Source organism: Ischnura elegans, chromosome 4, assembly GCF_921293095.1.
Source record: "Ischnura elegans chromosome 4, ioIscEleg1.1, whole genome shotgun sequence".
In the NCBI taxonomy this organism is placed as follows: Eukaryota; Metazoa; Arthropoda; class Insecta; order Odonata; family Coenagrionidae; genus Ischnura; species Ischnura elegans.
This window is the reverse complement of record NC_060249.1, coordinates 73,760,842-73,773,437: the sequence shown is the minus strand read 5'-3', so window position 1 is coordinate 73,773,437 and position 12,596 is coordinate 73,760,842. Positions and strand designations below refer to the sequence as shown.

At 37.5% G+C, this 12,596-nt stretch overlaps 1 protein-coding gene across 1 annotated transcript in view; it reads left to right on the top strand.

The window, feature by feature from the left end:
- LOC124157668 (ATP-binding cassette subfamily G member 4-like) overlaps nucleotides 1–12,321 on the top strand; it is a 58,314-nt gene extending 45,993 nt beyond the window's left edge. The window contains exons 3-10 of the mRNA XM_046532602.1: nucleotides 4,557–4,755; nucleotides 5,692–5,837; nucleotides 6,397–6,647; nucleotides 8,229–8,545; nucleotides 9,567–9,735; nucleotides 9,893–9,993; nucleotides 10,706–10,861; nucleotides 11,701–12,321. Coding sequence (XP_046388558.1) covers nucleotides 4,557–4,755; nucleotides 5,692–5,837; nucleotides 6,397–6,647; nucleotides 8,229–8,545; nucleotides 9,567–9,735; nucleotides 9,893–9,993; nucleotides 10,706–10,861; nucleotides 11,701–12,117 — 1,756 coding nt within the window. The 3' untranslated portion in view covers nucleotides 12,118–12,321. The remainder of the gene's footprint in view (nucleotides 1–4,556; nucleotides 4,756–5,691; nucleotides 5,838–6,396; nucleotides 6,648–8,228; nucleotides 8,546–9,566; nucleotides 9,736–9,892; nucleotides 9,994–10,705; nucleotides 10,862–11,700) is intronic.
- Nucleotides 12,322–12,596: the final 275 nt, after the last annotated feature.

Sequence of the window (12,596 nt, the reverse complement as noted above, 5' to 3'; positions counted from 1 at the left end):
CACGTTATCTGTCGCGCCGCAGGCGCGTTCAACGCTGTACCGGTAAACCATGTTTACCACAACCAGCCAGTTTACAGTTCAATGGGTTTTTTGCGCATATAATTAAATTTGACCGGGTTATATACCCGTGGATGGTCCAGCTGCCGGTGAGTATATATGCAACCTCTTCAGCGGCGTTGATTGTACGCAAAGTGCGTCGGCGGGACAATTTTGACAATGCAAGTGTAAAGGGACCAGTTTAACCTTTCCAGTGTTAGTGTAGGAGAATGAGAATGACAGGCTTCTTCGAGTGGCGACTTATAAATACCCATTTCAATGCGCTGTGTAATAGCCGACTGCAGAATCCTGTATTGTGCTCTAAAGAGCTCGAAATATGAAGTTGAACTGTAAATGCTGCATATTCTTGAATGTAGTACTGCATAATGTTATCATGCGAAGATCGAGGTTCCATACCTGCCAATAATCTCGGAGCTTTACGCTTTCGACCGAGGCAGTGAGTTGCCTTCAGAAGTTTTTCAAGCATCTGAGGATTACGCACTCCTTTAGTGACATAACTGATGATAGGGAAGTCAGAAAAAAGACAATCATTAGCCGGTATATATAATAAATATAATGCCGGATATAAATAATATATATAAAGCCGGAAATAATAATAAAAATATATAAAGCTGGAAAATATAATTATTAGCCGGTCAACTAAAGAAAATTGTTTTTTGAAAATTGCGTCGTTTCGCTCAGATTGGCCTAAACAATCATTTATGGCTCATAATATGCTTCAAACAATATTGACACAATACTCTCTTGCCATGTCATTCTCACGAGGGCTAAATTAGTATTTAAATGGTTTTATGAATCAGTATTGCATGCCAACAGCCAACCTTGCACTTTTGCAAGCGAAGGTGATTCATTATTACTTGACCACAACAATGATAAACCTGCTTACGTTGTTCCTTCTCTCAATATGAAAGTCATATACATACATATTGCATATACATACATATTGTTTTTGTGATGAATTCCGCGTGGACTTCGGGAATATGCATGGCTAAACTTTCTAAAAATGCAAAACAATTACACAGCCTTAACTACCGGCACTGAAATTAAATGCTCATATAAGGCCAAAGACACACAAATGAAAGTATAATGAGATCATGAACACATTCATGGGAGGAGCAAAAAAATGATTAATATGTATTATGAAACACCTTACATTACATTATAACACATGATAATATCCATCTCTCCGACGGTCTGCATCCATGTAGCACTAAAATCTCTTCACACAATCACTTTACAAAAAAACGCTTTAGAAAGATAGTAGCTGAAAATGAATGGGGAAGTTAACCATAAATGTTTAGACATTCGCATAAATAAGACATCCATCTCTGTGCTGTGGATATATTGGACTTGGTAATCACTTCAACACATCAATTTGTCCCGTCACTACAACACAACATAATTGCATGATTTTATTGATACTTATTGAACGAAAAAACTTCTTATGAGGGTAGTATGATTTTTTTCTTGTGTATATGTTTGTTTTTTCGTCGGGTCGGCTTGGTAGTTTATTCTCTAATTACGTTCGTGAGTAATTACAAAGATCTTGTTCTATCCCTTTCATCGCGGCCCGAAGCGGAAAACGATTCATTTCACCTCTCGGAAATTGCCTCTTGATTTCAGAAAATGTTTTATTCCGTAAATGGACCAATAAAGGTTGGTCTTCCTCACATTCCAAGAATTAGGTATACGCCTTAAAGGCCTAAGCACGCAAGCTGCTTCGATATAGGGCGGGGAGGCCGAAGATGCGAGGCAAGGAAACCTTGGTACTAAAATTTTGGTGAACGTGATTTTGTGGCGAGATCAAATGGCTACCTTGGTGCGTAGGTGGATTTAGCGTTCATTATGTAGTACAAATATTATTGCTGAATTGAAATAATTTCACTTGTATCACTTTGCTGACTTAATTATTCATTAATTAACTAAAATTTATTATGATTTTGAGGATAAGATACTCAATCTGTCTTAAGCGAAGCCAATTTCGAAAAAAAGATGTTGTGGGAAGAATCATACTGGCCAAGGGGGCTATAGTGATTCTACCTGACCGCAGTCCTTCCGTTCGATCGTAATTTTCTAGAGATAAAATCGGAATTTTTGGAAGATACAACTTTGGTCGAATATTTAATAATGTATTTCGGAAAATTTATCGAATATAGTGAATAATTATACAAATTAGATTGAAACTTAGTGCTTATTTTTCACGTCTCTGGTACATTACCGAATACCTCCGCATGTTAGTCCGCGATCTCAGAGGCCACGCTCATATATTGGCCGTTACAATAAATAATCCTGGGGATTCAAGTTGAGAGGAGATATATTTCGAAGGGTCGGGGTACATTTGTCGCGGGAACACATAAGGCCATGTATGCCAAATATTTCGGGAGATTTGATCGCCTGGGACCCCTTCGGCTCAGCCATGTTACATTTTTTATATCACTTTTTTGCCGAAAAGATCGTTAAAATCAAATATTATTACTCGAAAGAAAAAATCGCCAAAAATGTCCAGATTTTCTGTATAATACATTTTTAAATCAACAGAGTATGGAATCACTGGGATGGTTATGAGAGGTACAATGTACACTTTTTCATGACGTATTTACGTGAAAAACTACTGGAACGAAATTTTTTCGTCCGTTGTCGATATTAACTATGACTATTAACTGTCGATATTATTATATTATTAAGGACAGTTTAAATTCGGGACTTTTTTCAAAAGCTTTAGACTTAAGCTTATCTTCCAGATCAAAGAGCAGAGGGATGCAATTATTTCGAAATTTACTTATTGCGATACGATTACTCATGAATTTCATCCTATATTCCAAAGGGAAATACGTATTAATATTGCTTTTGGCTAGCTTATTTCGATATCAGCCCGCTATTGATCGCCGTGAAGTTCATGGCGGGCGCAATATTACAATGCTGTCGTTCACTGAGGCTCGAATCGCAATGTAATAAAAGAATTCGTAAAAGGGAAGAGAAAGATGGATTGCGAAAATAAGAAAATAAATATACTTCATAAAGCCGTTCTCTCATGAGTTTAAAGTTAAGAAAGTCGTAAATTGCCTTCCTTTTTTCATGATTTGGTGACGCCCGTAGATTTTTGATTTATTTATGCCCCGTCAGGGAGAACTTTTCTATGGGGGAAGGGTCACTAGCGAGAGTGTGAACAACAATGTACCACAAGAGGCCCATATACAAGGCCGAGGAATGGCAGAGACGTGGGGATCCCCACTTCCCTGCCATTCCTCGACATGCCGGGCAAGGTTGGATACGCCATCATCATATATTCGTAAGTTCAAGGCCGTTGACTTTTCGCAGCGTATTAGCACGAAAAGTGAAGGTCTCGTCGATAAACGAAAAAAATGTGGGTCTTTTTATTTGAAAGACCCTATTTGAATGGAAAAAATAAGGAAATTCGTTTACGAACCCTTTTCTCTCCAGAAGCAAAATATATTTCATCACTCTTTGATGCAAAACCGAATACTTTCTCCGGGCGCCATTGTATTACTCATGATGCTAAATTATTCTGCGATATATTTCTTCAGCACTCATATATGTTGTGTATCAGTGACGTAACTAGGAATATACATTGGGGGGATGAGATGGCCTGGGGTGGCGATTTCCCCCTCTCCCCTTGTGGGTTCGGGAAAATTAAAAAAAAATGACATGCCAGGAAATGCATTTTACATCATTGTGGCACTAAACATTTAACTTTAAGCAGATTAAGTTATTACATGTCAAAACTAGACAGTGGTTTTGAATATTTTTTTAAATTTCTCTGAGGGTTTGGGGGGATCTTCCCCCCCCCCCCCCCATAGTTACGCCACTTTTGTGTATCATAGTCGCGCTGATGACCAATTTTTTGCTCTGGGGAGGAGGAAGGCTCTTTGCAAATGAGTAGTCATTGTATTCTTTAGTGGAGTTGGCTTTCTTTGATCCAAGCATTAAATAATAATTTTAAAAAAAATTATTTTCTCTCTGTACATTCAATGTATTATATATTTCGAAAGGATGATATCACAGAATGATTAACACTTGAGCACAAGGTATTTAGCTCTCGGAATTAAAAATCTTAATATTGTAATCGTGTAAGAAATGAGTAATCGCAGTTTAATTTCACCTCCAGTAAATAAAGAACTTAAAATAGGCCTTCGATGGTTAACAATTCTTACTTTTTAATTAATAATTTTGATTCTTAATGATAACCATGCCATTGAAAATTGCTTTTTAGTAAACCCATTGTGCTTTATAACGTAATCTGCTGCTACGTTTACGATTTTATTTTACTTTTGGTTATAGTTAACAAAAAAGTAATAACTAATTAGTGTTGTTGAAGTAAGGATATTCTGCTGAAGTTTTGTATGCTTAGGACCCTGGTAATTTAAATGACTATGCGAAATCTGTATTGGGCCATCCATATATCAAGTACAGCATTTTTTATACATAATATCTTTCCATCCCATCACTTGTCTAACGGCTTTGCAATCTTATTAACACAGGCGGAATGGTGGGGTTTCTGGTCGACTGTTGAGCAATGGTCAACCTAGGGTGCCCAGGATATTCCGTAGGCTGTCTTGCCACGTGCCCCAAGAGGATCTTCTCCAGTCCAAGATGACGGCTGAGGAATCTCTTCTGGTGTCCGCTCGGTTGAAGATGCCTCCCGCTTTAGCCAGGTCGGATCAGCACCGTGCCACTGTTGTGAGTATGCCCAGCAAAAATATCATGGAATTTTACGGAGAGCTAAAAATCGAAATGAGGAAAATGGGATATCAGTTTGAAATTTGTTTCCTTTCAATGAACCAGAGAATGTAAATGACTAGTGAGAATGTTGTTTGTGTAAATTTTAATGAGGAAAAATTTCCTCTGGAGCCTTTTTTTTGTAATAAAGGGAAGGTTTGAGCTCTGAAGCCTCTGCTTTTTTGAAAGTGTAATTCAATAAGGTTATGTTCTAGTTTTTTTTTTAGATTTCAGTGCAGTTTCCAGGTACATATTTGCTAAATGGATGATAAAACCGTAATACATATATTATTAAACGTTATAAGCTCTGAAATGTTGACTTTTTGTAGTATATTTTCTTATATAATAGCTATTTTCTATTAACTTTTATTTGGTTTTAAAGAGCCACAATACCATCATTTCCATGCATGCAATTTCCTAAAAAGTTCCACATGAGGACTCACGAATCCCTTAGTAAGGAGGGCCCCATCATTAGCCCCTGCTGAGGGCCTCCAATCATCCCAGACCACCCCTGGTGCTCTATACCTATTGGTGGATAATTGCAGAATATTTAATATGTCAATATTTGTTCTATAAACCTTGTTATTTGGCAGAGGTCTTCTTGAGGAATTTTGCTATAATTCACAATTTTAAAATGTGTTCATGGAATAGTGATTATGGGTTAATGTGAATTTATGAATTTTATAAATGTGCAACCAATTATAGAGAAATGGAAATTTTCGTGAAGCTGACCTTGGATTATCTCAGTATATTTTTAAATTTTGGAGCTGTCTTATAAAAGCTGGGTTTGTGAATATGATGTATTAGAAAATGGCCATTTTAATAGGATGCATATTTTGATATTTTATATTGTTTAGCAACAGGATATTGCTTTTTATTATGTTGTTATATTTTTAGGTTACAGGCGTCCTGAAAACTCTTGGTCTGCTGAAATGCAAGGACACAATGGTAGAGCAGCTCTCAGGAGGCCAAAGAAAAAGGCTGTCCATTGCTCTTGAGCTGGTCAGCAATCCGTCTGTGTTTTTTCTGGACGAGCCCACTACGTAAGTTGTCATATTGCACCCCCATGGTACGAAAATGCCTTTCAATGAAAGATGTGAACCAGACTCTTTAGCCGAGTTGTTTAACGGCTTAAAGTACTCCATTTATGTATTAAATATAAATCAAAAGTGTGTGCACACATAATATCACATCATTTATTTAAATGCAATCAAATTCAGCATTTCTCATGCAAGCATCTTCATACGTTCTTGATAATTTAAGAAATATAGTTTCCTAATAGGTTACCATCTTTAGTACATGGTTACATGATGAATTTATCTTTCCTATAATTTTATTCTAGTAAAAAAATTGTAATTTATGTTGCTGGGATAAAACCTTTACCGTAAAATGCTTGAAGGTGAACTTTGGAAGTAAATTGTGATACAAAATGCTAGCTAATACCCTAAAATTTTTAAAATTTTAGACTAAATTTATTGCATGAATGCAATTATTATGAGTTTGATCTTATTCCCATAAGAGAGGGTTTTTTTTACACTGTGTGTTTCTCCTCTTGGGTCAGTATTTAAGATCAACCGTTATTCCATCAATTTCTCCCTGCAGTGGCTTGGACTCCGTGGCCATGAGGGACTGTGTCTCACTCTTGAAGCTTCTGGCCGAGCAGGGACGTACAGTGGTCGCCACCCTGCACCAGCCTCCGGCATCCATCCTCCTTGGGAAGGTGGACCACCTGTATGTGCTGGTGCGGGGGCAGTGTGTCTACCAGGGATGCCCCCATGGCCTGGCGCCATTCCTTGCGCATGCCCTCCACCCACAGCCGGCTTGTCCCATCTCACACAACCCAGCAGATTTTGGTAAGTTTTTATCACAGGGTGACCACATCTTGTAATTAAAGTATACCGGGACTAGCCACGGTGATAACTTTGCGGAATCACCCGCAATGCACAAATTGTGTGAAAATTCCACAGAGAAAAAATTATTCACCTTGACGGGGATTCGAAGCCGGATCTCCTGATTTCCATTCTAGTGCTTTAGGCCCGTTTCACATGAACATGGACGATCTGTGTCCCGTGCTATGTGCCTGGGACGCTGTGAGAAATGGCCGTTGTTTACATAGGCGTGGATGAAATCCTTCTGTGTCCGGCACAATGTCAACTGTGTGTAGCTTGCCAAGGTAGAAGAATGTCATACTGCCTAGTGCAATTCAAGCATTTATTGTATACCAGGTTGGAAAAAAACGGTAGAAAAGTGCTTGACAAAGGAGGTTTTGGGTACACCCTATTGTGGTAGGAAGAACATTAAAAGCCACTTTAGTGGTCACATTTACTGAACTACTCGCTGATGAATATAATTTTTTCCAATTATTTTGTCAGTGTCAATTTCACTATCCATGGCGAACAGATGCACTCGCACTGTTTTCTCCAAGAGCGTACCCAGGGTCAAAACTAGGGGGGGCAAACCAAGCTATAACAGTTTACATTTTAGCATGGAAAAGGTGAATGAGACCAACATTTTAAGACAATCATAACAGCGCTTTATTAGCTTCTAAAAGTATTTGCTTTAAAAAACGTCTTAGTTACCAGTCTTAAAATAATATTAAAAGAAAAATTGTTGAAAACTTTTGATTCAGTTCAGGCTGATTTTCCTTAAGCGGTTTTAGCGATCTTTAGCGATTGAAGACTTTAGCAATTTTTGCTTCTATGGGGGGGCAGCTGCCCCCTCCTACCCTTTGCTGGGAATGTCCATGGTTATCTCCAAGCTCGCTCTAATTCCGCTGACAAATCTACTTGGTCCGCATCAGCCATCCGCGGATGATCTGCAGGCTGGAGGGGCCACGCAGTGGGTCCTCTGCATGCAGATGGTCCGCACTCATGTGTAAACATCCATTGTCAATGGAACCTTATCCATGCGTGTAGCACGGACCGTCCGTGTCCATGTGAAACAGGCCTTAGTCAGTTAAGCTACCGAGGGATCTTTTCTGTGGAGAGGAAAGACACATCGGTAGCTTAGCTGGCTAAAGCACTTGACCGGAAATTGGGGGATCAAGGTTCGAATCCCAGTCAAAAAATCTGGAAAAAACATTGGAATATTCCAAAGATTATGGAAAAATCCTGATTTCATAACCATTAAATATAAATAAAAGGAAAGAAGCATTTAGACTTACAATTTATTGTTTATTAGTTTAAATTAAAAAGAAATCATGTTGTAATTATTATTTGCTCAGTGAAATTACATTTATTTATGGGAAATAATAATGTGTAGCATATTAAATTAATAGTCATCTACTGTTTATTTACATTTGGACCTCACCGTTCGTTAAGTAAAAACATAGAAATCTAAGGGAATCTTTAATCATCATGAATTATGTTATCTGCTTACTGGCTGCTCTATGTCCAGAGTTTTTAACTCCACCTTATTTAATGGTTTTTTTTCAGTTATTGAGACAACGCAAGGGCCTCATGAGGCAAATGTTATCCTTCTGACAATGGAAATTTTAAATGGGAAGAGGACGTGCTCCATGGTGGATGCTAACCTTGGTGACGATGAGGGTGGGGAAGGGCTCGGTGATCCAGGGCCATCGTGCAGCAGGAAGACCCTCTCTGTGGACCCTGTGAAATACGATAGGAGTGATGGTGAGTCTGAAGGAGCCGAGACATCCATAGACCTGAATATTGTTGTCCAGGGCCCTTCAGAATGGAACCAGTTCCTCATCCTCCTCGGACGTATGATATTACAAATGAGGAGAAACAAAGTGAGTGCATGCTTGTGAAAATACCTATTTCATTTATGCTAAAACAACCTTCACTCAATTCTTTCTTCTTTTACCTCCTATTTGCATGCCTCTCAAAGGATGGTTTTATATTTATAAGTTTTCCTCTAAACATGACAAACTTCCCATGTTCTCAACAGTTTTGCAATATTACAGATAATTAAGAGAGAAGTTTGTGTTTAACATGCTACTTTTGTTGTCATCAGCCTTGACATATGTGTTTTTTGGGCAATGTTGGAGTGTGTAGAATAAATATTAATTTATTTTCATGAAGCATTAAAATTATAGAAAGATGGTTTCTGTGAGTATATAGAGATGTTCTGACCATTATACCAACATCAATGCAGTGAATATCCGGAAGAATGGAACAGAATTCGATTCATCTCTAAAATGAGTGGGGCGAGAAAAAATGTCATGGAGCAGAATGTTTATACGATGCATTTACCAACACATTTAGATTCCAAATCACATTCACCATCAAAATTGCACCATTTTAACAAAATTGCACAAATGCCCGAATGTATGTCCAGGAAACAACCCCTGTTCTAATTTTATCTGTCTGTCTGAGCTTTTGCCCCACCCCATACTCGCATGGATCAGTCAATTGGGTAGACTGCATAAATTCAATGAATGCTAATTAGGTAATTGAGAATGTATTTTCTGCAGAAATGGAATGAAAATTTTAAAAATTGAAGAGTATTTTGGATAAATTATTAGAATGGGGTTAAAAAAAACCATTGAACCTCTAGATTGTTCAATCATTGGTGTATACTGTCATTCTGTCAGAGATGATATAACATAACGTTAAACAGGGGCTTGCCTGTATTTCAAGTTTACATTCACAACTTCATCATTGCCCTAAATTAACAGTTGCTAGTGATGAACTGCCATCCTTTCAGTTGCCTTAATAGTGTAGTGTTCATGCAAGTGTGTTGAATTAAAGCCATCCATAATTCATTGTGCCTACAAATAATTTTAATTGCAATATTTTAAATATTTTTAGGTTGCTTTGTACCTGCAGCTGCTCCATTACACCTTGACTGGACTGATTATGTCTCTTATTTATGGAAAGCATCTAAATGATGCAGGCCAGATGTTCCTCAACTTAAAATTCTGCTTAGGGATCACAGTTTTCTTCACTTACACGCAGATTATGGTGCCAGTTCTTGTTTGTAAGTTTCAAAATGTATTAATGATGTATTTTTTCTGTGATTGAAAATGTGTCTGATCAGTATGAATTGATTCAAAATGATCAAGTAAGATTGGTATTATGCATGGTTTGCTTTGCCAAAAAATTATGCCCTAATCATGATTTTTCCTCTTCTCTAGTTCCGTCAGAGGTTGCTCTCCTAAGAAGAGAACACTTCAATGGATGGTATCACTTGAAGCCATACTATGCTGCACTCACCATTTCAAGACTTCCTCTGCAGGTATGGTTGTCAATAATTTAATAATATCTTTTGCTCTTATAAGGTGGTTCACTAAATTCAGTTTGCTATTATAATGTATCCATGCCTTCTCATTGATGACTAGAGTGATTGGTAAAGACTGGGAACATAAATGATTAAATATTGTATTTAATTAAGGATGTGATAATGTCAGTATTTGTTGTCTTTGAAAATGTATGCTTACTTAAGTGGGACTACATTGTATTGAGTACAGGGTCCAACCCCTTTAGCAGAGAATAGGCTGATATTTTAAAATTCAATTGGATCTCGTGAAGTCTATGGGTTTGAGATTGGAGACCTGTGCAGACCAATCTCATCTCATTTGGTAACCCTAGTGAATGAGGCTCCCTTCACTCTTTGAAAATGCATAATCATTGAATGAATGTATAGGGTAAAAGGATCAGATGAGGAATTTTGGGGAAATGCCGAATGAGATAAAAGGAAAACTAGAGGAGGTGGAAATCCTGGGGTACTCAGGGACTGGTTGATTGTATATCCCAAAGAAATCATGAAATACGCACCTGAAGGGTTGAACTCAAAGTTGTAAAAGTTAAGCAAATCATGTCTCATTTGTCATAATTATTTAGAAAAACATTGACTAATTCAACTCTGGGCAATTTATGATTGACAAAGCTTTAAAATCATATGTTAATGAATTAAATTATATTGCTTTCTACTAATTTTTCCTTTGCAGTTTGTTTTAGGGTTCATGTTCTTGGCTCTGTGTTATTTTATAACTGACCAGCCTATGGAATTGCAACGATTCACATACTACTGCATCCTAGGCCTAGGCACATCTGTTGCTGCTGAGGGAGTTGGACTGGCCATTGGATCCCTTTTCAGTGTTCTGGTAAGACTTTAGCTATCCATCGTCAAATTTGCTACCTTAAAATAGTTCAGTGTTCTGTTCTAAACCATAAACCAAGCTTCACACAATGTAGATTCCATTTTATATGGTTTTTAAAGTCATAACCAAGATTTTTTGGTATGTTTCACTCAAAAAATAATGAGCCACAATTCCTTTTAAGAAAATTTCACAATCAGCCAACTTACCTAATCAAGTTGCAAATTTCATGGGGTCCCATGGTAAGTGGATAATCAAAAAGTTGTATACTTATACATATAAGGCCAGTGTTAGGTAATCATCCCAGTTTTGTTTCCTTACATTGTTATATTGTTGCTTTCACTTTTAGGTTTTACCAGAGTAACTTGTACTTCTGTGTTGAGTTGCAGCACTTCTTGCTTTCAATGAATGGGGGAAATGGGGGTGTCATGACTTGCTGACGAGGCCAAAGCCAGAATAATTTTCGCGGGTTTTCAGTACGTTTCTTGCAGGCATTTTATTTTACATTTCAGGGGTTTTCAGTGGGATGGGGTATGCTTAAGACAATGTCCCCAAAACATTTGAAGTGGAGGTTTGACCCCCAGACCTCCACCTCACTTGCAAAGGCCTTGACTGCTGTGTACCATTTTTTTATTCCAGAAACATTACAACCACTCCAAAGAGTGGTGGAATACATTACATATATATCACAGTGCAAAAATAGTCTGCCTGTTTTCCCTGAGTGGTTCTTTACTCAATATTTAGATGATAAGTAAATGGGTGTTTTTAGTTTTTATGTTATTATCTTACGTTAGATAGTTGGTAGATTCTTTTTATGAGAAACACTACTGATTTTCTATTCACAGAATGGAGCTGCCATGGGTCCATTGTGTATGGCTACTCTCTTGTGCTTTGCAATCCATGGAATTGATTATGCTCGCCAGGTTGGATTGCCCATGAAACTTCTCATTCACACAAGTTTCATGCGTCCCAGCTTCATAGGTTTAATTAAGGCTCTGTATGGCTCTGGCCGAGGGAAACTCCAGTGTCCTTCTGTGAGGAGGCAATTTTGTGTGTACAAGGATCCTGCTACTTTAATACGTTACTTGGATCTAGAAGAAAATGGGCAATTCTCCGGAAGTATATGGAGTCCAATTTTGCTGTTGATATTTTTAGGAGTTTTATGTCGGTTGATTGCATTTCTTGCCTTGAAGTGGAGATTGTCAGTGAATAAGCCGAATATCAGGTTGGTTTATATTTTGAAGAAGTTCTTCTCAAGGTGAAAAAATGTAAAAAAAACACAGACATTTTGTCCCTGATGCTCTGAGAATGTGAATGATGTACCTTTGGCCTATTTTGTTATACATATGTTTTTTTAAGAAATGTGTAAATGTTTGCATAAATATTACACTAAATTATATTTTTGTACATAAATTATCTGTGATTTCACTATTTGTATTATTGTCATTAAAGAGGTAATAATTGTTTGCTCTTGTATTATATTTCCCTTTTCCTTAGAAAGACACCCATCAATAGTACCAAGCCCCAGCCTTGACCTTCTTATGCACACTGAACATTCACAGTAACACCTAGAGCCTGGTTACATGGATATCACATCCATATCAGGGGTTTAGAGCTGATACATGGATGTTTTTCCATTTTTTATGAATGAAAAATGACATTTGGAGGGAAGGAGATGGGGTGAAACCTAATTATAGTAATTAATTATGTTTTCACTCCTTTTTACAACGATCAACGAAGG